The sequence below is a fragment of the Gasterosteus aculeatus genome, chromosome 14 (assembly GCF_964276395.1).
Source record: "Gasterosteus aculeatus chromosome 14, fGasAcu3.hap1.1, whole genome shotgun sequence".
NCBI classification, from domain to species: domain Eukaryota; kingdom Metazoa; phylum Chordata; class Actinopteri; order Perciformes; family Gasterosteidae; genus Gasterosteus; species Gasterosteus aculeatus.
Genome location: NC_135702.1, coordinates 15,472,075 through 15,494,323, shown reverse-complemented (window position 1 = coordinate 15,494,323; position 22,249 = coordinate 15,472,075). Strand labels below are relative to the sequence as shown.

General features: G+C 44.0%; 2 protein-coding genes and 1 long non-coding RNA gene across 3 annotated transcripts; 2 read left to right on the top strand and 1 right to left on the bottom strand.

The window, feature by feature from the left end:
• Positions 1-431: 431 nt before the first annotated feature.
• LOC144388248 (uncharacterized) lies at positions 432-3,638 on the bottom strand. Its single transcript, XR_013452562.1, has 2 exons — positions 1,751-3,638; positions 432-552 (listed from the first exon to the last, which is right to left on the bottom strand). It is a non-coding gene; the product is annotated as an uncharacterized LOC144388248 (long non-coding RNA).
• Positions 3,383-19,105, top strand: il6st (interleukin 6 cytokine family signal transduce). Its single transcript, XM_040196924.2, has 16 exons — positions 3,383-3,756; positions 4,092-4,173; positions 5,677-5,979; positions 6,478-6,625; positions 7,794-7,951; positions 8,070-8,224; positions 8,418-8,580; positions 8,798-8,877; positions 10,750-10,999; positions 12,215-12,385; positions 12,537-12,638; positions 13,640-13,786; positions 13,903-14,043; positions 14,234-14,330; positions 14,879-14,960; positions 15,783-19,105. The coding sequence occupies exons 2-16, from the start codon at positions 4,104-4,106 to the stop codon at positions 16,347-16,349; spliced, it is 2,634 nt and encodes an 877-aa protein (XP_040052858.2). The 5' UTR covers positions 3,383-3,756; positions 4,092-4,103; the 3' UTR covers positions 16,350-19,105.
• Positions 19,106-19,260: 155 nt separating this feature from the next.
• purg (purine-rich element binding protein G) lies at positions 19,261-22,249 on the top strand. Its single transcript, XM_040198507.2, has one exon. It carries the CDS (start codon positions 20,875-20,877, stop codon positions 21,835-21,837), a length of 963 nt encoding a protein of 320 aa, XP_040054441.1. The 5' UTR covers positions 19,261-20,874; the 3' UTR covers positions 21,838-22,249.

Here is a 22,249-nt window from a genome sequence, read left to right as displayed (position 1 = left end):
TCTTCATATCGGCACAGTAAAAAATTCTGAAAAAATTAATAATCCTTCGATGGGGAGAAAAAAGGAAGAAACATACCCGACCCGTACCGACCCGACCCGTACCGCACCGCTCGGTGGAAACGCGTCATAAGCTTCGAAGTTATGATGCCACGGGAGACGTCAGAGACGTCAGCCTGTATCGTGAAACTACAATTTGTCTGAAGATGGACTACATCTGAAATGCCTTCATGTGTTGTTACAGTGCTGAGTCATGCAGACAACATAAAACAACCAGGTTCAAAGTATTACTTTAAGGTTGCAATATAAATGAGTTACGCTAACGGGACGCTTACGTGATCTGCGTTTCTCGGCCATGATCGTTATTTCTCGTGAAAGTAGGGAATGTGGCAACCAACGGGTGTGGGTGAAATCACCAGACTCGGATACACGTCTAGCTGCACAAGAAAAGGGTACGATTTATTGTAACATACAAAGTAAGGACAAAGGGAAAATTAGGTTCTTCCTCTTTTGAGGGTGCGGTTCAACGGGTTCGTTCAGCCTTCGGTCTCCTTCCTGCAGGAAGCACAAAAAAACGGGCTTTAACACTCGTGCAAACAAACCCCGGCGTGAAGCCAGCTTCTACTCACGTCCAGGGCTGTAGTGGAGGGTAAACGCACGTAAACGCCGTTTACGCACCTCTAGAATTTGGAAATAGCGTTTACGCACCTATATATAGCATTTACGCACCTCTAAGTGGCGTTTACGCACCTCAAAGTTCCCTGCGCCTTGTATTCTTCCGTTGGAATAATCCGAAATAAACTTGGTTTAATTTTAAAACAGCTAAGACTACGTTTCCTATTATTGAACATATAAACGCCGTAGTCTGAATCATGTTCATCTGCGCTGTATTACGGTCTGTGAGCATCCAATCAGTGCCTTGCGGCTGCAGCAGCGACACCAATCAGTATCCAGGAGGCACATACACATTGTGGATCAGCCCAGTGGTCCCCAACCTTTTTTACCTCACGGACCGGTTTCATGTCAGACAATATTTCGCGGACCGGTCGAGAAGGTCCAACGGGGGGGGTAGTAGTCGTTGCGGGCGGAACGACCGACGGGGGGGAGTAGTCGCGCGCTCTGTGTTCGCTGGTCGTGCACGGTAAAAGAAAAACGCCTGGTGACGCGTAGATTAGAAAACAAGTCAGTTCTCAATGTGAAAAAAACATGCTGTATAGGCTATTTATGATGACATGAGTGTTCCTTTAACTTATGTTGTCAGTGTAATTGACAGGCTGCTTAACTGGTTAACTCTTAAATTCAACATATTTTTTCAGGCAGTGAGAGGACAGGCAATGATGCTGAGAGCACAGGGAGAGGAGAAACACCAGGTCCAATAGAGAGAGGAGAAGCAGAGAAGAGCCATGAACGTGTTCTGGGGTTCATGGCTCCTCTGTGCAAGGCAGGACCTGACGTGGAGGACAAGGAGGCCCTCTGGGCACTACTGTAAAAAGGAGACTCCATATGTAGATAGTTCTTAATCTGCAATTGTCTTGTTGTGTTGTGTTGACATACTTTTCTTTACTGTTTTCTTAAATTTAATTTAACTACAAACTACTAACCCGTTTATTCATTGTCATTGATTGTATATGACTTTTACTGATAACATAATGCAATATAGCCAGGACAGCCTTACAGAGTCGCAACGCCTTGTGTTGCGTTGCTTCGCATCGCGTCGAGGTCTGTATGATCACAAAATTCAGAGTTTACCCACCTCTAATTTTACCACTACAGCACTGCTCACGTCTCCCGGGCTGTTGGAATGGTTGATCTTTTATAGTGTGGCCAACCTTCATCAGCCTCGTTGTCTCCTGAGGGGGCGGGGGTTTCCCCTTTTGGTCACCTGACCTCTTGCTCGTTGGTGCCCCTGCCCTTGGTGCTGCCCTCTTGAGGCGCTGTCCAGAGTGCTGCGCCCGTGGGTTGCCACAGGAAGCATCAAAGCTCCTATCGTGGCGGCCACTTACACTACTTCCTGCTTAAATGTTTTTACGTTTATACTTTCCCTGCTTGCTGAGTTGGCACTCATGCAACTTGTTAGGCCTCAAAGCTTTACTGTTGGACATTATTGTCTTTACAACATATCCGTATTTTTAAAGGTAAGGTAAACGGAGATAAATGGCTTCCTCCCCAATCACATACGTTTGTGTACCTTTTGATGAATCTTTTTACTCTTTAAACGATAAAACGGAAATCGGCGGGCGTTTTCCCACTTTCATTGACAGTCAAAAGTACACTTTTCAATGCAATGCAATAAAAAGTTTGTATGCTAGAAAGTTCTCTGCGATGCAAGCGTACCAGGTTAACATTAAAAGACATGTTCATGAATGAATATAAATAAATGACCACTGAGGGTTAGGGTTAACAGTAGATGACTACATGCAGATGCATGTTCCTTCATCCATGCACAGCGATACTACTGGTTCACTGTTTAATGGAATATGTTTAGTAATCTAGGTAATAATATAGTTGATAATATATTTTAATCAAGTGGGTTATTGTTGCACACTCGTTGCTGTTGGTTTGGATATTTATTTTTCATGTTGCTTCAGTGAACCGAGCAAGAATTTTGGCAACTGATTGACAGCAAAAGTACACTAACATCTGGTTAAAGCAAATTCCATTCCTGCAGCTTTCTCGTCCTGAGCGCTTTGTTGGTGCCAAAGTGTGACACTTAGTGTTAGTGAGCCCACCTCTTGTTGGTACCACTGTGCAGCCGTCTTCAGGCTTTTTTCTGTGGCGGAGTAACTAGAAATACTCTTCCTTAAAATAAGAATTGAATGTCTCTTGGAAGTTCTAAGCCTTTGACCAACATTAAATCTTCTCATCCTTTGACCTCTTCGGTTAAATCATTTAATTCAACTCTGCTCTGTTCACTAATGCATCAGCGTGTAGTCAAATACTGTTGCTAACACACTGATATGGGCCTGGATCATGTATTTTGTATTTATTAATTAACGTGTCTTGTAATGTTAACCTGGTATATGCTTGCATCGCGGACGAATGTCTAGTATACGTAAACGTCCCATTACGTTGAGCCTGGTTTACGCTTCTGACGTAGCAGCTTAACCGGATGTAACGCACATCCGGTTAAGCGGCTACGTTTCGTATTATCGTTTTATAGGCAAAAAACAAAAAGGGGTTTACGGGAATAAAAATTGGTCGTCGGCCGCCCGTTTCCGGTGTCTCGTGTTTTGTTTTAAAACGATGTTATTTCCGTTTAATCGTTTAAACGGTAAAACGAAATATATGAAAAGGTACACGCACATAATGTGGCGTTTTGTTCTGCGTAGTCGATGCTCGCGCCCAATAAGCTCGCGGACCTTATTGGGCGCGTGCATTCTACGCGACGAGGGGGCGGAGACATACTGGAAAACAGAGAGGGATGACGCATACCGGAGACGGGAAAAGTGGAAATCTCCGCTTTGCCAAGTGCATTCACTGAGCATTCGAACATACATCTTCCCTCCGTGTAGTACGCCAATGCGCTCACCAGCAGAAACGCCGGTCCATCGCCATAATGTCCCCTCGTGTCAGTTTGGTGCAGCAGCGTGACGTGTTGCGGCACGCTGTCCTCTTGACGGGAAGTGGGCGGTCCTTCCCCAGCGTCGACAGAAGGCTGCGGCGCACATAGGTGTTTCCGCCAATGTTATGTTAAAGCATAGATTCAATATGGTATCGATATAAAATCATCACACAGGGACCCGTATTGAAGCCTTTTAGGTAAGTGAGAAGGTCCAGCCTTTGACTGTGGAAACAATATGGCGTTTAGAGGGAGCGAAGGTGTAAAAGCTCTCGCTGCTATCGTAAACATTACATTACTGCGGTGTGACGGTCATTTACGTAATGTCACGTACGTTGTTATTCTCACACTAACATGCTCCGCGCTTACGTGCCTTTCTTTAACAACTTCACGCAACTTTGGCCGTTATTAAGTACCTTGTTAAAGTGAGAACCGAGCATGTGGGAGGGTGTCAGGCCGGAGGAGCTCCTCTCCACCGTTAGCTTCCACCGTGAGACCCGGTGCTGAGCCCGCGGGTCCGTGTTTGTGTCCCCAGCTGCTGCTCGTCATGGTGTCCGTGGAAGCGATCCAGCTGTTGGTGTTCGCCTGCATCGCCTTCGCTCCACATGCTGCAGCTGGTCAGTAAACTGCTCCTTTTGCCATTCCATTTAGATGAGTAGTTCCCTCACTTTGTTAATAATGTAATAGGAACTTTAATTGCAAGCCCCCCAAACGGGTGGCACCGTCTGTGTTTTCAATATATGTTTTTTTCTAAAATATGTACGTCACTCCTGGTACACTTCAGTGTATTGCTCAACGTGTTTTACTGAAAAATAATTAGCAATAGTACATTTCCAAAAATATTGCCCTTAAGATTGCTTTCAAGTGGTACTTCAAATGTTGAAACTGAGGTCCGGGACAGTAGGTTTTTCAAACTGAATAAGTGCGTAATATAGAGCATGGATCGGGCCGACTTTTTCTGTCCGAGCCCGGCCCGCGTCCGCCAGAGCTGGGCCCGGGTCCGACCCGAGTCCGACCCGAGTCCGACAGCCTTTAAACTATTTTGTCCGAACCCGTCCCGAGCCCGACGGGGTCAATGTCTCAACTGTTCATCATAATGACACATTCACAAACGTTTTTTTTTATAAATAGCCTGCCTTTATTAAACTCAGGCATCAACAGATAAATATACTCGCTCAAACAAACAAGCGCTGTTAAACGCACGAGCACGTTGAAAATAAATTATAAACAATGCAAAAACGGAGAAATAGAATACACACGAAACAAAACTATGTCGATTTTAAATATGGAATGTTCAATGCCTTATCGCGCTGATGTGTCCGAGCCCGACTGTATTTTCTAAATATTTATCCGAACCCGGCCCGACCCGTCGGGTATCCACCCTCTAGCGTAATAGAATAAAGACTGATAAAAGAAAAGTACTCTTTCTACACATAGCTCACATTCCTATTCATGTAAATTGCATCCTGACACACGGTACCAGTCAAAGGTTTGGACTGGTGCTGTATTCATTTATAACCAGAACCGCAAGGTTGGTGGTTCGAGCCCTGGCTGCTCCATGTCGAAGTGTCCAAGAGCAAGACACCCCCCCCCCGGGCAAAAATGTAAAAAGCCATGGGTTAAAAATATAATGTAAGTCGCTTTGGATAAAAGCATCAGCTAAATGCGCTGTAATGTAATGTAATCAATAAAATGAACCTACTTGAAGTGCATGAAGTGCAAACAATCTATATTTTCCCACGTTTAACAGTAGACCTCTCACATCAACAAGACATTCTTCGTCCACACAACTGCCGCTCTCTCGATATTTTCTCTTCTTTCGACCATTTTCTCTTTTCATTCTTTGAACGAAAAATACAGTGTGTGTGTGTGTGAAAAATAATAAAAGCCATCATCTGATGCTAGTTTACTAATTATAAAAGGAGACCTTGTACCTGTCCCTGTTAAATGCCCAGGCCCATGACCTCTGTCCTGCAGGTTGTAACTTTACATGCAGTGTACCCGTCAGAAACGTATGTTGTTCCACTGGTTTGAGTTTGATTACAAAAAATGAATTGCTTTCTGGTTTTGTTAATATTTTTGACGCTTTTTCTTGTGGCTTTGCTCTTCTTTATCTTCAGACGACAACCCCCGTTTGGTGATTGCCCCACAGTCTCCATATTTAGAAATTGGGACCAACTTTACGGCTACGTGTATGATCATCAATTCAACCGAAGTCACAGCGGATGACCTCTACTGGGAACTGAATAAGGCCATCGTGCCCAGAGAACAATATACCAAGATCAACACATCTGCTCTCAATGTTACTGTTCACGTCACTGGTGAAAAACCAGGGTGGTTATATTGTCTCTGCAAGAAGGCGTCGCCCTATTTTCCATTGAACAAAGGCAAACTTATTCACGGGATCATCCTCACAAAAGGCTGTAAGTTTGTGTCGACAGGACTTTTTTTAACCGCCTCTATTGGGAAACTTTCCATGGGATGTTAAGCTTGGGAATTTTGGAAATTTTGAACATTTTTATTTGTAAAAGCATATAACGGAAGTCAATGTAGTTGAGAATAAGACTACGCAAGCCTCGCTCAGCTGGACCCTGGATGCACCTAGTTGGGAACGTTGTCTGCCATGAAACATAAATCACGGGGATTACACTATTTTATTCAACGTTCAGGTTTTTGTTGTTCAGTAAAACAAGTTCTTCTCACAAATGGATTAAGCAACTTGAAAGCATCCTGAACAAATAGCAGACAAACTAATTTCATTAAACATATACAGTACCAGTCAAACGCACATCTTCTCATTCAAAACGTTTGACCGGTACTGTGTATACATACACACATACACACATACATACACACATACATACATACATACATTCCTTAAATGAAGCCAATGAAATGTGTGTTTCTTGCCTCCATGTCAGATCGTCCGGGGAAGCCAGAGAACGTGTCCTGTATGGCCGTTCAGAAGGAACGTTTCATCTCTAAAGCCTTTCGCTGTGAGTGGGACGCAGTAGGACGTCAAACCACAGACGTCCCTACATCATATATACTTTATGTTGATGTGACCAAGTAAGTGTTCCCTCCGTTATGCCTCCTTGCCTGAAGGAATTCGTTTTTTTTTTATCCGGTTCCCCCCTGCAGGATGAATTAATCAGTTTAAGGTTTTTCATTGTGTGGGAAGGTTGGTAAGGATGATTAAGGACAATATTTAATTTGACATAGTTCTGCTCATAGAATCAATAAGGAGAAACACTCCAGAGTTTTAGAAGGTCCCTTTATTCAGTCAGTGTATCTGCAAGATATTTGTGACTGCAGGCTTTTTCAGCACACTGTACTGCAGCGAGGTACTGAATCGTCACAGTCCAGCAGATCACTGCTTTCAACTTTGAACCCATCAAGTGAGCTAGGTTTTATATATTCGATTAGATTAAATTCAACTGTATTGTCATTACACATGTACAACTACAGAGCAACGAAATGCAGTTTGGCATCCAACCAGAAGTGCAACAGAAAGTATTGTTTCTTCCTCCAAATCAGAAGCTGGATTCAAATGTGCTTAGGAAGGTTCCTGGAAGCGGTGTCCGCCATAATAAGAGCTGTTGGAATTCTACAATTGTAGGGATCGGAGATTCAGTGCTTCCTTACTTAGCTCCTTTAGCATAGGAACCACTGGACCATCCTTTACCAAAGGAGATCATTCTGTCGCACACTACTGTGCAGCAGCCGTTCACGAGAAATAGCGATCATGCAAGTAACTAATTTATGTTTCAACCTTGTTAATAAAGTAGCACTTTGAACCTGGTTGTTTATGTCGCTGCATGACTCAGCACTGTACCAACACATGAAGGCATCCAAGATGCTTCTTTGTAGTCCATCTTCAGACAAGTTGTAGTTTCAAGCTGCGGACTGACGTCACTAACATGTGACTCCCGTCGCATGAGAACGGATTCCCTAAACGGAACTGTTGTTTCTTTCCTTGACCCTGTGACCTTTTCCACAGAGGTCAAGGAACAGTGGCTGGGAGTAGACGTTAGGAGGTCATTTTGGGGATAATTTGAATTTAAAGTGTTAACTGTTTGTGTGAGGGGCACATTATGTTTTCCCCAAACTCCAAAAGTTACAAATAGTGATGTGATGTATATGTGTGTTTATTTACGTAAATTATTAAACTCTGCAAGAAGTCCATTTGTGCAGCTGTGCAGTTTCTCTAAATGGTATACAAATATTACGCCCACAGAACCATGTTATATAATGTATCGACCGGTGAAAACCATGCCCAAGTGGAATTTGTGGACAGTTTCCCCGATCATATGATGCTGGAGATCTGGGTGGAGGCACACAATAAGCTGGGGAAAACACAGTCTGAGCATCTTAGTAGGGATGCTGGCTCGTTTGGTAAGTGTGCATTTCTATGTCTGCTTGTTTGGGACCTAGTTTGGCCCAAACTGGGACACGCCAGGATCAATGTTGAATTTTGACTAATGACGACAGTTTGTTGTGCCTTCTGTTACAGTGAAAACCAACCCTCCATCAGATGTCAAAGTCATTTCAGAGAAAAGTTTTACCACCTCCCTTCTGATAAACTGGACTCATCCTATTGCCAGCGAATATGTAAGACTAAGCTATCAGATAAGATACTGCCATAATGGATCCCAAAGTTGGACTTATGTAAGTATGTTTGTTTAATCGGGTAATCTCTGCTTTATATACATGTTTCTTCTGATGAGCTGAAACATTTAAGTGTGACAAATATGCAAAAAAGAAAATAAACCAGGAAGGTGGAGATACTTTTTCACAGCACTGTTTCTATAAATGGACAAGTCTGCTCTTCGTATACGTAGCTATATTTAATGTCCTTTAGGTACCTCTTGATGACACTGCCAAGGACATTCAGTCCTTCAGGCTCCAGAGCCTCCAGCCGTACACAGTATATGTCGTTCAGGTGTGCTGCAAAAACAATAAAGAGGGTCACGGTTACTGGAGCAACTGGAGTACCAACGCCACCAAGAGGACACCAGAGGACAGTGAGTCTCATGACGTGGCATTTTGAGGACTTTACACATCTTCATAAAGCCTCATTTTAGCACTAATTATTAAGTTAACATAAACATTTAAAATGTAAATTAACAGCATTGAACATAATTGACAGAGTGAACCTGCCGACTCTAATAGATTTGTAAGATATGATGTCATTATTTTCCTCATGTTTGGTAAAGGAGTTCTACGTTTGTTTTTTTCTAGGACCAAGTAAACCAGATTTATGGAGAATCATTGCTGAGGGGGACGGCATAAACCAACGACAAGTGCAGGTTATCTGTAAGGTAAATAACCACATCACATTTAACACAAATTGTCACACCTAATGATACAAATATACTGTTTAAGTCATCACTTAGAGGTCAGTGTCCAACCTCAAGTCTTAGAGCCTGATGTCTAACATCTCTACATCACAAATATTGGCATCAGGATCATTTCCAACAGTCAGCAGTGGGAATATCTGCACTCAGCCGTATCACAGCACAAGTAGTCAATGCATATTTCACTAATGGCGAAATAACACATCAACTTTGTAGTCACAGAATTTTTGTTTTTTGCTGTTTTGACTGATCCATTATAGCAGTGACACAGAAAAAAATCTCACGGCACACCAACAACCGGAAATGATATCAAAATCAATCCCAAACATAGTTTCAGCATGAGCATAATAAACTCTAAGAAATCAGGGAAACGCGTGTTCTATTTGTTGTGTTTTATTAAACTTAACATCATCCTAATGGGGCGGCACGGTGGCGTGGTGGTTAGCACTGCTGCCTCACAGCAAGAAGGTCCTGGGTTCGATTCCGCCCAGTGGCCTTTCTGTGTGGAGTCTGCATGTTCTCCCCGTGTCTGCGTGGGTTCTCTCCGGGTTCTCTGGCTTCCTCCCACAGTCCAAAGACGTGCTCTGGGGATCAGGTTATTTGGGGACTCCCGTAGATGTGTGAATGTGAGTGTGAATGGTTGCATGTAGCCCTGCGATTGGCTGGCGACCAATCCAGGATCGCCCGAAGTTGGCTGGGATGGACTCCAGCCCCCCCCCGCGACCCTGTGTGCAGGATAAGCGGTTTGACAATGGATGGATCATCCTAATGCCAAGATGGCACAGGCTTTATGCCCAGGTATCTCTTAAGCCTAGTTTATGCTTCTGCGTTTTCAGAGCGCAGACGCAAGACCCCCTTGCGTCGCTTTTCACACCTCCTTGCGTCCTTGCGCGTGTCGAGCCATTTTACTAGGCTTGCGTCGCTCCCCTGCGATTGGTCCGCTAACTACGTCCTTTACGGAGTCTCACATTTCCGCTTTCATAGCCCGATACCGCCATTATTAAAAATAAGGACGTTAACGAGAGAATGGATCAGATTTAAGAACTTTTGTCTGAAGAAATGTGTAAATATGAGCGCTTATACAAGCCGTCATTGGCGGGTTGTAGAAGCGGGTTGGATTCACGGAGGGAGATCGCCGCAAACGCCGGTTTGCCGGTCGAGAGGTGCACAAAGCTGTGGAGAAAAATACGGGACAAATGGGGCGCGATGAAAAGCAGCAGTGTTGATGCACGGGGCAATAAAGTCTATGATAAATAAACAAATAAATAAATAGACGTGTCTATCTAGGTCGTCTTCAACAAAAACACATCACTCCGCCTGTGAGTATTTTGTAGTCTGCCTTAAAAAAGGCTAAATATGTTATTTCGTAAAACAAGTCTGAAAATAACAATGGCTCTTTTTGTAATAAATATGTACAATAAATGTGTTCTATTATTGTTTAAAAACACATGCATGGTATTTGGTGGCATATTCCCTCTAAGTGAATAACACATGGCGTTGTTTCTTTAGCTTGTGAAATTAGCAGAGCAATTTAAACAGCTGTCATGTTTATGTCCCAACATAAAGCTTCTTTCAAATATAAACTCCATGAACTCCACTCAGAGTGTTGATTGGTTTTGGTTTTAGTTTGGAGTTCTATTTAACACAGGAGGGAGCCTTTAAGGGCAGTAAAGGAGTTTATCTTCATCATTGAATTATGATAATAGTAACCAAAACCATGTTAAAATGTAACCAAATAGTTTCTTTGACTCTATTACACCCTATTTTCTGAAGACCACCTAGTTTCTGCAACAGTTTCATTTTGAATTGATTGATCTTTGGCTTTGTTTCTACCAGCATCCAGCTTTGTTGTCCAATGAGAGGATATCGAGGTTCAACATAAAGGTTCAAGACCTAAAGGATCAATTGAAGAATGGGAGTTTGGAGCCTGAGAGCATCCCCGTCAACCGATCCCACAGCGGCTCTTTCACCGTCCTTAAACAGATTCACCTGGCTGATCAGGAATCTGTTAAAGTGTTTGTCACTGCTGTCAACTCTGTGGGGATATCTGCAGAGGAATCGTTGGCTGTCTCAGAAAAGGCATTGGGTAGGTATCCACGGTGACGCCCAACAATGTCTAATGAAAACGGCTTCATGTATTATTTCTAGTGTTGCTATACACTATATGCATACAGTTTTACTGCATACAGTTTTACTTTTCCAGCGATTGGTTTTTTCTGTCTTTGCAAAGAGCTAATGATCAGTGATCATGAATGTATTTTCTTTGAGCTCTCTGTAAACACTGCCCCCCCCCCGTGTCTTCAACTATTACTGCATTTCTGCTCAGTGAAAAGTACAGCTGATCAGTTCTCAAATGACTTTTTGTTAACACGACTTGAATGCAGTCTTTTAACGTTGCTGGACAAACCTTTTAACAATAGAAATATGGTTGTCTCCTTGGATGAGGGACGCTGTTTGCACCCTTAGATGGAAGTGATGTAGGGTCCCCGGATCAAAGATCTCCAAAATTCTTTGAATTGTGTATTAGAGGAACCTGGGACTGACTATACAAACTTAGTTTCTTCCTCTAAAATAAAACCCGAAAGAGATTATTAATTACACTGTTTAACTCTAATCTCTACACTAAAACATCTTTCTATAGATTATTGTCACGAGTTTCTTACCTTTTTTATTGATAAGATAAGTGCTGTGAGGTTTGTATTCATCCTTCTAGCTCCAGCCCCTCCCGGTCTCAGATCAGGCTATAAGACTCGAAGGATTGAAAGCCAGTGATGTCATTAGCTTGCCCTGAGACTGAACTATGGACTTTACATGACTAAGTCCACGGCATCTTTTGGTCTCATGGGTACCAGGTCAAGACCCTGGTAACTTGTTGCATCATCTCTCCTGGCAGCTAGTGTCAGATGATCTTGTGAAGAAATTAGAATTGGAATTTGTCCATAGAAAAAGATCTTTTTTGCTTCTTTATCTTTTAAAAAATGAAAAAAAACAAGTGTTGAGTTTATATTTTAGTTGTGTATTTGTCCAATCGACATCCACGTATTGTACATGACTTAATATACTGCTGCACCCCATGGCTGTGTTTTTTTGGGATGTAATGAGCTGATTCCCAAATCCTCCCCCAACTTTCCATCAGTCCAAAGCAGAGACTCGAGCTGTTTATCAAACTGCAGCCGAGCTTTCAGCCGCCGGCCTGATTGGAATCCTCTGATGGGTGTCGTCTAATCCTGCTGCACTAATCTGTTGTCTGCTGTTCTAAACACACAAAGTAACATTGGGATATTGTGTGTGTGTGTTCCAGAGTTGCCTGCAGTCAGTGATCTGAAGGTGCGGCCTCGTGGGGGCCGGCTGCAGTTAGACTGGAAACCCCCCAACAGTACACGTGTGTCAGAGTACGTGGTGGAGTGGGTCAGTGGTGATAATATAGACTGGCAGAGGGAAAAACGAAAAACCAGGGGCACCACCATTAAAGGTAAGTTCCAGCATTCCATCAGGGATACTTCATACTAAATGTGTCCTCATTGAGTCAGTAGATTTGTCAAGGGGGGGGGTGACAAGGTGTATCTTTCTGTTACAACGTTAAACAAACTTTTTTCAACTCTCAATCTCAATGTAAAATCTAGGCATCCTTGAGAAGTTTGTCTGCTACAATGTATCCGTGTACCCAATTTACTCTGGACGGGCTGGGAAACCAGCAACCAGGACAGTCTATCTGGAACAAGGAGGTATGATCTCACACACACACATCAGTGAGTGACTCATTGTAAGTAGTGAACCATTGTGGTTAGTATTGTGTCTAATAGAACCAGCGTCCTCTCGTGAGAGAGAAAAAAAATCATTTTCAACAACTGAATTAATTAATTTTAATTGTGACCATGTTTCCCACGTTGAATATAAAACAAACCACATCAGCAGAAAGGTCAGAGTTGCAATTTCAGGGTTGTGCAGGCAACCCCTGAATATGATATAATATGATATTACTGTACATGCACAGCACTGTCATCAGTGTGCATGAGGAGGAGCAGTCACTCCTCTTCACTTTGCTTCTTGTGTTGTCTCAAGGAACAACACGAATAATCGCACACATCATCAACGTTGGTCTTTTGTTAATGTGTACGTGAAAGCAAATTCATACAAAAAACAAAGCATATGTTGAAATACAAGACACTTTAGTCTTGTATTTTAACATATGCTTTGTTTTTTCCATTTATGCAATTTAAATCTATCATACCTGATGATAAACTATATATATATATTTTGTATTACTGTTGTTAGGTGTCAAGTTTTTGTGTTGTCCAGTCTAATATGTAAAGATGTCACTTTCTCATCGAAGCATCGAAAATGCTTGTTGGTGCCTGCGTTTGTTACTTTTAAAATTCGCTCTGTCGTTGTGTTTGCTTGATCCATTATAATAATAAGCTAAATGCTAATACCAGGTTAACGACCGATACAAGAAATGAAATCTCAATCCCACCATCACAGGGTTGAAGTCGTTTAGCAGGGCCAGCGTACGGCTATTGAGATCTGGTCTTGGGTTAGTGCTAGCTGCAGTTTTAATTTATTGATTTAACATTTATCAAAACCACCAGCAAATATTTTGCAGGCAGATAGAAAAACAACAAAAGATACATGCACATCTTAACAGTAAGGTCCCCCACAGTTTGGCGTGTGCAAAAAAAGTATAAAGTGTGAATCCCGTGTCATGATGCTGCTGTGTCGCTTGTAGCTCCGTTGGAAGCCCCTGCTGTTAGACTGAAAGGTAAACCAGGACATAATGAGGCCGAGCTCGTCTGGAACGAGATCCCCCAGAGAAGTCTGCGAGGCTTCATCACAAACTACACCATTTTCTACTCAAGTGGAGCGGACGCTCACCGTACGTAACTCTGTCATGAATAGAACGAGATTGCGGTCTATCAGCGTCACGCCGCCTGAAATGTTTTCCTCACAACACCCAAACGCTGCTCTTATTTCTGTTTTCCTCATTTTCAGAAATAACCGTGCCAGCTAAAACCACCTCATACACTCTGAAGTCATTGGAACGCAACACCAAGTATGACACTTGGATCAAAGCCTCCACCATCAACGGCTCAACCACCAGCTTCAACCACTCATTCACCACTCTGGTATATGGTGAGTGGAACGACCGCATGATGCTTCAGAATGTTCCCAAAGCCAGTTTCTACTTTTTCATTATTTGGAAATTGTTTTAATACTGTTCACACAAGTTGATCAGCTCAATTTATTTGCATTAACTGCAGAGACAGCTGTGGTCGAAGGTCAGTGTGATATTTGGTAGAATGTGGTGTTCTGTTTTCCTCAGCACCAGGAGAGATGGAGGGCATTGTGGTCGGAGTGAGCCTTGGCTTTCTGTTCCTGATTGTCGTGACCATGCTGCTCTGTGTCTACAAGAAAGACGCGTGAGTCCCACCTGAATGGCTCAGTCGTGGCTGCCAACTCGGCACAAATGTCCTTGAGGAGAGATGTAGGGTCCCCATTAGAACGAAGGCCTTTCATCACACCAGTGTGTGGTCATTCATAACAGCTGGAAACAACATCTACCCTGCGCGACACACAGTCTGCAGAGGACCTCCACTGTGTCCCTAAAAGTGATTACTCATTACTTTTAAGATTTAGCCTTTAGGGGAAAAACAAACATTCATTGTAAACAACATTGTAACAACAACAACATTCATTAATCGCCATTATGTCATTATGTGAGATTAATTACTTTATAAAAAATATCTAGTTACAGCCTTACTGGAAACCCTTCAGTCCGTATAAACTGGTCCATCTAGAGCGGTACGGACCCTTAGGAACTGGACTGTCCACAGTTTTAACTATTCACCACAGCAGTTGTCCATAGCAACCAAAAGGAAATAGTAAATAGTATAGAAACACCAAATCCCACAGCATCCGCAGTCTGTAAGCTGATACATAACCTTCAGTGTTCCTTCTCTTCCCACAGGATCAAGGAGAATATTTGGCCCAGGATTCCAAATCCTCTAGAAAGCACCATTGGAAACTGGTCTCCTGACTATCCTTTGAAAGTGAGGACTCCGTTTGAACTCACACACTTGAGGGTCACTGTAGTTGTCAATGTCCAACAAGTCAACATCCTATCACAACATGACATGTTGACGGTTCGCTCGCTCAGTGCAGATCTCTGCAGCTCTGTTGTTTTCCAGCTGTAGCCTGCTTTTCATTTTGCAGCAGAGCCGGTATCACTGTTAGGGACCACTGAGAAGTCCCAGGTCCAAAGCTCCATCAGACTATTTCTTTAATAGCTGTCCAATCAGGTCCAGCTTGTTACACAATGACAAAATTAACTTTTAACGTACACTTTTTTATCCGTTCCTCCAAATTAGTCTTGCAAAGGTTTGTCGGGAGTTCTCCCGTACGGCGCAGCCGAAGTTGTCCATCGAAGTTTGGCTCCACTGCTTGTTGTGGGTAGCTGCAAGGCCTCATTAATGCTGTGCAACGCCTTTAATTGCAGTGTTTTCCCTACTTTATATAAAAGTTATAAACATAGGGGAAACAATGAAGTGTTTTTTTGAGGCTCGTAGTACTTCGGTGATGAGATACTTCCAGTTGGCAGTGGTTACAAATGTCTTTGTTGTAGAGATTAAAAATGAAACTGTCCATTTAAAAGTGCAGTACCTTTCTCCATGTTCTTGGTTAATGTGTGCAGCAGTGTTAAACCCCTTCCAATGGTCCAAACAAAGTCTGTTAAACTCATGATGAAATCATTGTTGGAGTCTTATTGTTACCACCCCATCACTGCTCCCCAATCCCTTTCCTCCTTAAGACTCCAGTCAGCCTCATTCTGGTTATAATGACAGGATTTCTTTTCATCTCTTCCTCCTCTCCAGGTGGAAACACCCAAAGACAACGGTCTGTGTGGCGTCAGTGTGCTCGACGTGGACATTTGTGATGGTAAATGCATGTTTGAGGAGGACAAGGCCAGCCTGGCCCTGAAGAAGGACAAGTATCTGTCCGAGGAGCATAGCAGCGGCATCGGGGGCTCCTCCTGCATGTCCTCACCTCGCCAGAGTGTGTCCGACAGCGACGAGGGCGGCGACATGGCCGACACCACGGCCAGCACCGTTCAGTACTCCTCCGTGGTGGCGTCCAACGGTTACAAGGGTCAGACCCCAAACTCCCAACCCCAACAGGCTGTATTTTCACGGTCCGAGTCCACGCAGCCCCTGCTGGACTCTGAGGAAAACCCTGATACGCTGCTGCAAGAGTGCGGCAGACAGTCCCAGCGTGTTTCCCGGGGGCCCTGCTCCTCCCACGCAGAGGGAAACGGTGACATCATCGAGCAGCAGGAGGTGCTGGAGCCTCTGGACTTCTGTCCCCTGGAGGAGGACTGTGAGCAGGTCACACCTGCAGACTCCAGCTACAGGCCTCAGCTTGGTGGCTACAGGCCACAGTGAGCGCAGACAGACCCACATTTCCTTTTGCTTCACGCGCACACGTCCTTTTTCATAAGAAAAATATACCGTACCGTAACAGTATACCAGTTCTTTTTCTACTTTCATTACTCTCTCATTAGCACTGATGTCACGATGAGGTCATTTGCATAAAGCGTAGCCGAGCACTGTTGGCAGAAAAGCTTGTGATGACGCTGAGCCGCACCGGGATCGAATAACAACACGTATTGGACTGTGCTTTGCTTTTCTCCCTGCTGCTGGTCCCTTGTTTAAGTGTCTTGCTGCAGCGCCTGCATGTGGATGGCTTTACCTGTGCAGGTGTATTCAAGTAACAAAAGATCACACTGGACCAAGGACCAGTATGAAGGATTTAGTAGGATCTATTAGCAGAAATATAATCTAATAGTCAACAATATGTTTTCATTAGTGTATAATCAACTAAGTGTTGGCAAGTGTTCAGCCATGGCTAAAAGTTTTGAGAATTAGTTTTCATTAAGTGTACTTTTCCAGTGGTTTTAAATAGTTTTGTTTGATGTTGCTGGATAAACTGAACTAGAAATACATTTCAAAGGCTTTTTATTGACAATGACATTATGTGTATGCAAAGAATCAACATTTGCAGTATTGACCCTTTTTTTAGAGACCTGTGCTATTCGCCTTTGCAGGTGGTCAGGGAACTTCTGGGCCACATCTGGATTGATGGCAGCGCATTCCTGCATAATCAATGCTTAAGAGTTTGTGGGTTTCTTTCTTCTATTAAGCAACCTTTTCCTTATGGCAAGGTGCTCCATCATGCTGGAAAAGGTATTGTTGGTCACCAAGTCGTTCTTGGATTACATTACATGTCATTTAGCTGACGCTTTTATCCAAAGCGACTTACAATAAGTGCATTCAACCATAGGGTACAAACTCAGAAGAACAAGAAACAAGAAAGTGCAATTTCATCAAATAAGCCGATTTACAACTCGCTATAGATGGGTGACGTTACAAGTATAATTTAAGTGCAACAATTTGTTAGTCTTTAGTCGAGTCTGAAGATGTGAAGGGTCTCTGCGGTCCTGATGTCTTCAGAGAGCTCGTTCCACCATTTAGGAGCAGGACAGCAAAGAGTGGTGATCTAGTCGAGTGTTTTGCTCTCAGTGAGGGAGGAACGATAAGTTTAGCAGATGCAGAGCGGAGAGTGCGGGTCGGGATGTCGGGTTGGACCATGTCCTGGATGTAAGCTGGACCCGATCCATTCACAGCATGGTAGGTGAGCACCAATGTTTAGAACTGGATGCGGGCAGCCACTGGGACCAGTGAAGAGAGCGGAGGAGTGGAGTAGTTGGATGTTTGGAAGAAGTTTGGAAGAAGTTGCCTCAAACCTTCATCTGATAAATGGTTGATTTTGGTGCTATTTTGCATCTCACACTCGCTACGAAATATTTGCCCGTGAAGCCCTTTTTGTGCAAAGGAATGATGACTACAAATGTTTCCTTGCAGGGAGCTGTGGTTAACAGAGGAAGGACAGTGACTTTAAGCACCCCCCCTCCAGTGTGTTATTCTAACTCAATCAACCCGACACTGATCTGCAGAGAGCTGTCACCCAGGGCTTTAGTGGCAGGGCTGAGATGCAGTGGAAATGGCTTTTGGGGATTAAGTTCATTGTTATGGCAAAGAGACTTTACAATTAACTGCAATTCCTCTGATCACGCTTCATAACATTCTGGAGTATATTTGCATCCAGACTCCAGGCAGCAGACTTTGTGAAAAATCACACTGGTGTCATTGTCAAAATGTTTGTGTAGAATGCGTCCTTCATGACTACATCTGAAGCAGGTTCCCTTGTAGTCCGCCGTGGTTCACTGCCATGTTTCCACCAAAGCCCAGAAGGGACATTTTTGTTCAAATGTTCCCTGTAGGCTGTCGTAGTCTACACGCTTATGGGAGGGGAGTTCAGCCTCGGTGCATTCCGCTCTCTCACCATTGGATGCCGATAAATACAAAACGCTGCTCCTTTTACTGCCATTGAAGAAGTCTCAAATTGGTTACAGTTATCATGAAAACCACAAGTTTTCTGTTATTCACTTTTCCACAGCACTATTTCAATGGCAATGGTTCAAGAGGTCATGCATTTAGGGACCCGCTGACAGAGGAATCATTTATTGCCATAATATGTCAGACATACAAGGAATTTGACTTGGCAGTTGGTGCGTAACAGCAGATTGGACGACAAGACATCAGTGCACGAGGAATAAAATAAAATATAATGCTATGGGTTAGTAGTATAAATCGTTGAATGGCTTCTCTGTTTTGAATCACTGATGATGATCAATACAAAATGTAGGTCATGATGTCAGTGGGCGTTACTGTGTGTGAGACTAAGTACATTTTCTGAACAAGGATGTCGATGCTTTTTTTTTTTTTTACCAAGAAAAGAATAACATTCTGCTACTTTCTGCTCACTTTTGGTTGCTCTTTATCTGAGTAAACCTACAGTGCCGTGAAGAAGTATTTCCCCCTTGCTGGTTTCTTTTTTCTTTTGCATATTTGTCACACTTCGATGTCCTCAGACAAAGAAAAAAACTGAATAAATACAAAATGTAGATGTAAGTAATCTTGTTTGCCACCTATACTTTTTACGGGGTCACGGTGTGGGGGGTGGCTACACCTTGGATTGTAAAATGCTGTTTTTAAATGATGATTCCATTTATTAAGGGGGAAAATATCCAAACCTTCCAACTCCCCTCGATAAATCATGAATAAACTAATTAACCACATTTTTTGAGTTCAATTTCACAAGCCACACCCTGAAATATCTCCAACAGCAAGTCCTCATTCTGCAATCTAAAGTAATTCAAGAACAGATGAGAAGCAGTCTGGAAAGGGTCAAAATGCCATTTCTAAGGATTTGGGTCTCCAGAGTTTCTCTGGAGGTCATGACTCAACAAAAAGGCTGGATTTTAAAAAAAAATGACCTTTTACCATCTATTCCCAACCACTATTCCTTGACCTCTTTGGAAAACTTGTGTCAAGGAAAGATGATCAGGAGAATTCTGATGCGACCAGAGATGCATGTTAGTGACGTTAGTCTGCAGCATGAAACTACAAAGAATTGTTTCTCGTGAAAGGCCGAATAATACGTCACTATTTAAATATTGCTGATGCACGGTATTGTGGGACGGAATTGTCTCCTCTTGTAAAAGATGATATAGTGGTGCCTGTAAGTAAGGTCGCATTGCATCTCAGTTGCTTAGCATTAGAGATTCCTAACAGCTCTTATCAAGGCGGCCACTTACTCTACTTCTGGCTCATTTCTCTCATTCAGGAACCTTCCTCAGCAAAAAGGACTATTTGAAGCCAGCCAAAGAAAGAGACAACCAGGCATCCGTGGGAGAGAACCACTGCTGACGAAAAATAAATCAAAGGCCGCATAACATATTGATGATCTTTTGGGCAAATATTCTATGGACTGACAGCATTTCATGAAAACCACATGATACCTGTAATATTGGGTGAACAGGGATTGGTCAGGTCTGTTGGGTTTTCAGATGGAGCCAAGTGCAGGTCATAAAATGCCTGGAGGCAGAGAGGAATGTCACAAACATGGAAGGAGCTACGTTTGATTGAGCAGCCAATTACATACGGCTGTAAAATAACGTTTTACACTATTCACAGCGTATTTGTAACTGTATTTACTTCTCTTATTAAATCCTTTTTGATTTTTGAACTCTCGTCGGTTGATTCTTTTGGCCTTGCACCACCGGTCCGTGCAAAGGGAATGATACACTGCGCCTTTGCTCCGCATATAAAGCCCACATTGCACTATATATACATATATATCTATATATAATATGATTTACATATATATATATATATATATATATATATATATATATATAAATTCCCTCTTCTTAATTTCTTTTGTATATTCCTTGCTGTTGTGTGTTTTAGTAATAGAGAGCGCATTGCAACCAGGGTCAAATTCCACGTGCATACGCACACATGACGAACCAAGCTGATTTATATTGGAATGCTACATCACGTATCATTATATATATATCAATATCAATATATATGTATATGTTTGATCTGAATTGATATCATTATATGACTTGAATATAATATAAATAATTGTATCCATATATAGATGATTTTCCTGTTCGGACTATGTGAGCGTAGTGAATCGTGTCTCTTTAACTGAGGTATTCCCAGGACGGAGGAGGTGGGAGGAGGTTCATCGGGTTCATGTAGTATCGCACGCCTCCTCCCGTCGCTGCCTCGGAGAACGCGGGCGCTGCGAGGCGGGTCGGCGATGGCGCACGACGGAAGGCTGCGGTGGAAGCGGCTGAACGCTCGGGCATGACCTTTTCTTCGGGACGCAGAGAGCCGATCAGCTGTTGGCTCCAGACGCGCTGCCATTTTCGGGTCATCCGAGGCATCCGGCTGCAACCAACCCGTCCGCATGAGACCCGAGCCCGCTGCAACCGTCTGACTGGGATGGGGGGGTCCGCTTTGTCCTGAGCTGTCTGGTGGTGGAATATCAATCATGATGGCTGATGGGTGCTGCAGAGGGATGGAGAGAGGCAGGGGTAAGATTGCATCCGATTCGTTACCGAGACCCACTTATCCTCAGCAGTACGTGCACGGCGGATCGCAGCAGCAGCAGCAGCAGGGCGCCGACATCCAGGAGCTCGCATCCAAACGCGTGGACATCCAGAAGAAGCGCTTCTACCTGGACGTGAAGCAGAGCGCGCGCGGCCGCTTCCTGAAGATCGCCGAGGTGTGGATCGGAAGAGGCCGCCACGACAACATCAGGAAGAGCAAGCTGACGCTGTCCATGTCCATGGCCCCCGCTCTGCGGGACAGCCTGGGGGACTTCATAGACCACTACGCCCGCATCGGGCTGCGGGGGGGCCTCGCGCCCTCGGCGCCGTCTCCAAACGGCTCCGCCGTGTCCGACGAGCATGCCCACCGCGTCCTCAAGAGCGAATTGATCGAGAGGGACAACAGGAAGTACTTCCTGGACCTGAAGGAGAACCAGAGGGGTCGCTTCCTCCGCATACGGCAGACGGTCAGCAAGGGACACGGCACCATGGGCTACTACGGCCAGGGCATCGAGCAGACCATCGTGCTGCCCGCGCAGGGGCTCATCGAGTTCAGGGACGCGCTGTCGCAGCTCATCGAAGACTACGGCGACGAGGAGAGCGACGACCAGGGCCGAACCGGATCCCGAACCGGCTACCGGAACCACGACGACAGCCCGGAGCTTCCAGAGGCCGCGTCTTTCCGGGTGGACAACAAGAGGTTTTACTTTGACGTCGGCTCCAACCGGTATGGTGTGTTTTTAAAAATCAGCGAGGTGCGGCAGCCGTACAGGAACACCATCACGGTTCCGCTGAAAGCCTGGTCCCGATTCGGAGAGAATTTCGTCCGGTACGAGGAGGAGATGCGACGGATCTTCTCGTGCCACAAAGATAAGAGGATGGACAGCGAGGAGCGGGACGACTGACTGCAGCAGGCTCACATCTTGCATGCATTTTAGAGACACACACACACACACACACACACACACACACACACACACACACACACACACACACACACACACACACACACACACACACACACACCGCGACACGGTCCGTGGCCTCCCACTGTCCATCTCCACGACCAAGAAATAACCTGCCAAGAAGTCATCCATTCACAGCCCGATGGTGCATCCATGGAGCTGCTATACACCATAGTGTTGATTTACTCATGAGCTGCATTACAAGTTCATTAAGAACGTGGTCGCCGGCTATTCCACTCATAATTCACCACATGATCAATTGTATGTTGCGCACATGTGCAGACAACTGTCGACCACAGCTAAAATCATCTTAACATACAGTGCAATGTGATGCAATTACAATGAGAACATA

What these genes read in the sequence shown, in the direction of transcription:
- il6st (XM_040196924.2), top strand. Translation starts at nt 4,104, where the DNA reads ATGGTGTCCGTGGAAGCGATCCAGCTGTTGGTGTTCGCCTGCATCGCC. An exon ending in CAAGAGGACACCAGAGGACA is followed by an intron (nt 8,581 to 8,797) that starts GTGAGTCTCATG and finishes GTTTTTTTCTAG; the next exon opens with GACCAAGTAAACCAGATTTA. An exon ending in AAGTGCAGGTTATCTGTAAG is followed by an intron (nt 8,878 to 10,749) that starts GTAAATAACCAC and finishes TGTTTCTACCAG; the next exon opens with CATCCAGCTTTGTTGTCCAA.
- purg (XM_040198507.2), top strand. Translation starts at nt 20,875, where the DNA reads ATGATGGCTGATGGGTGCTGCAGAGGGATGGAGAGAGGCAGGGGTAAG.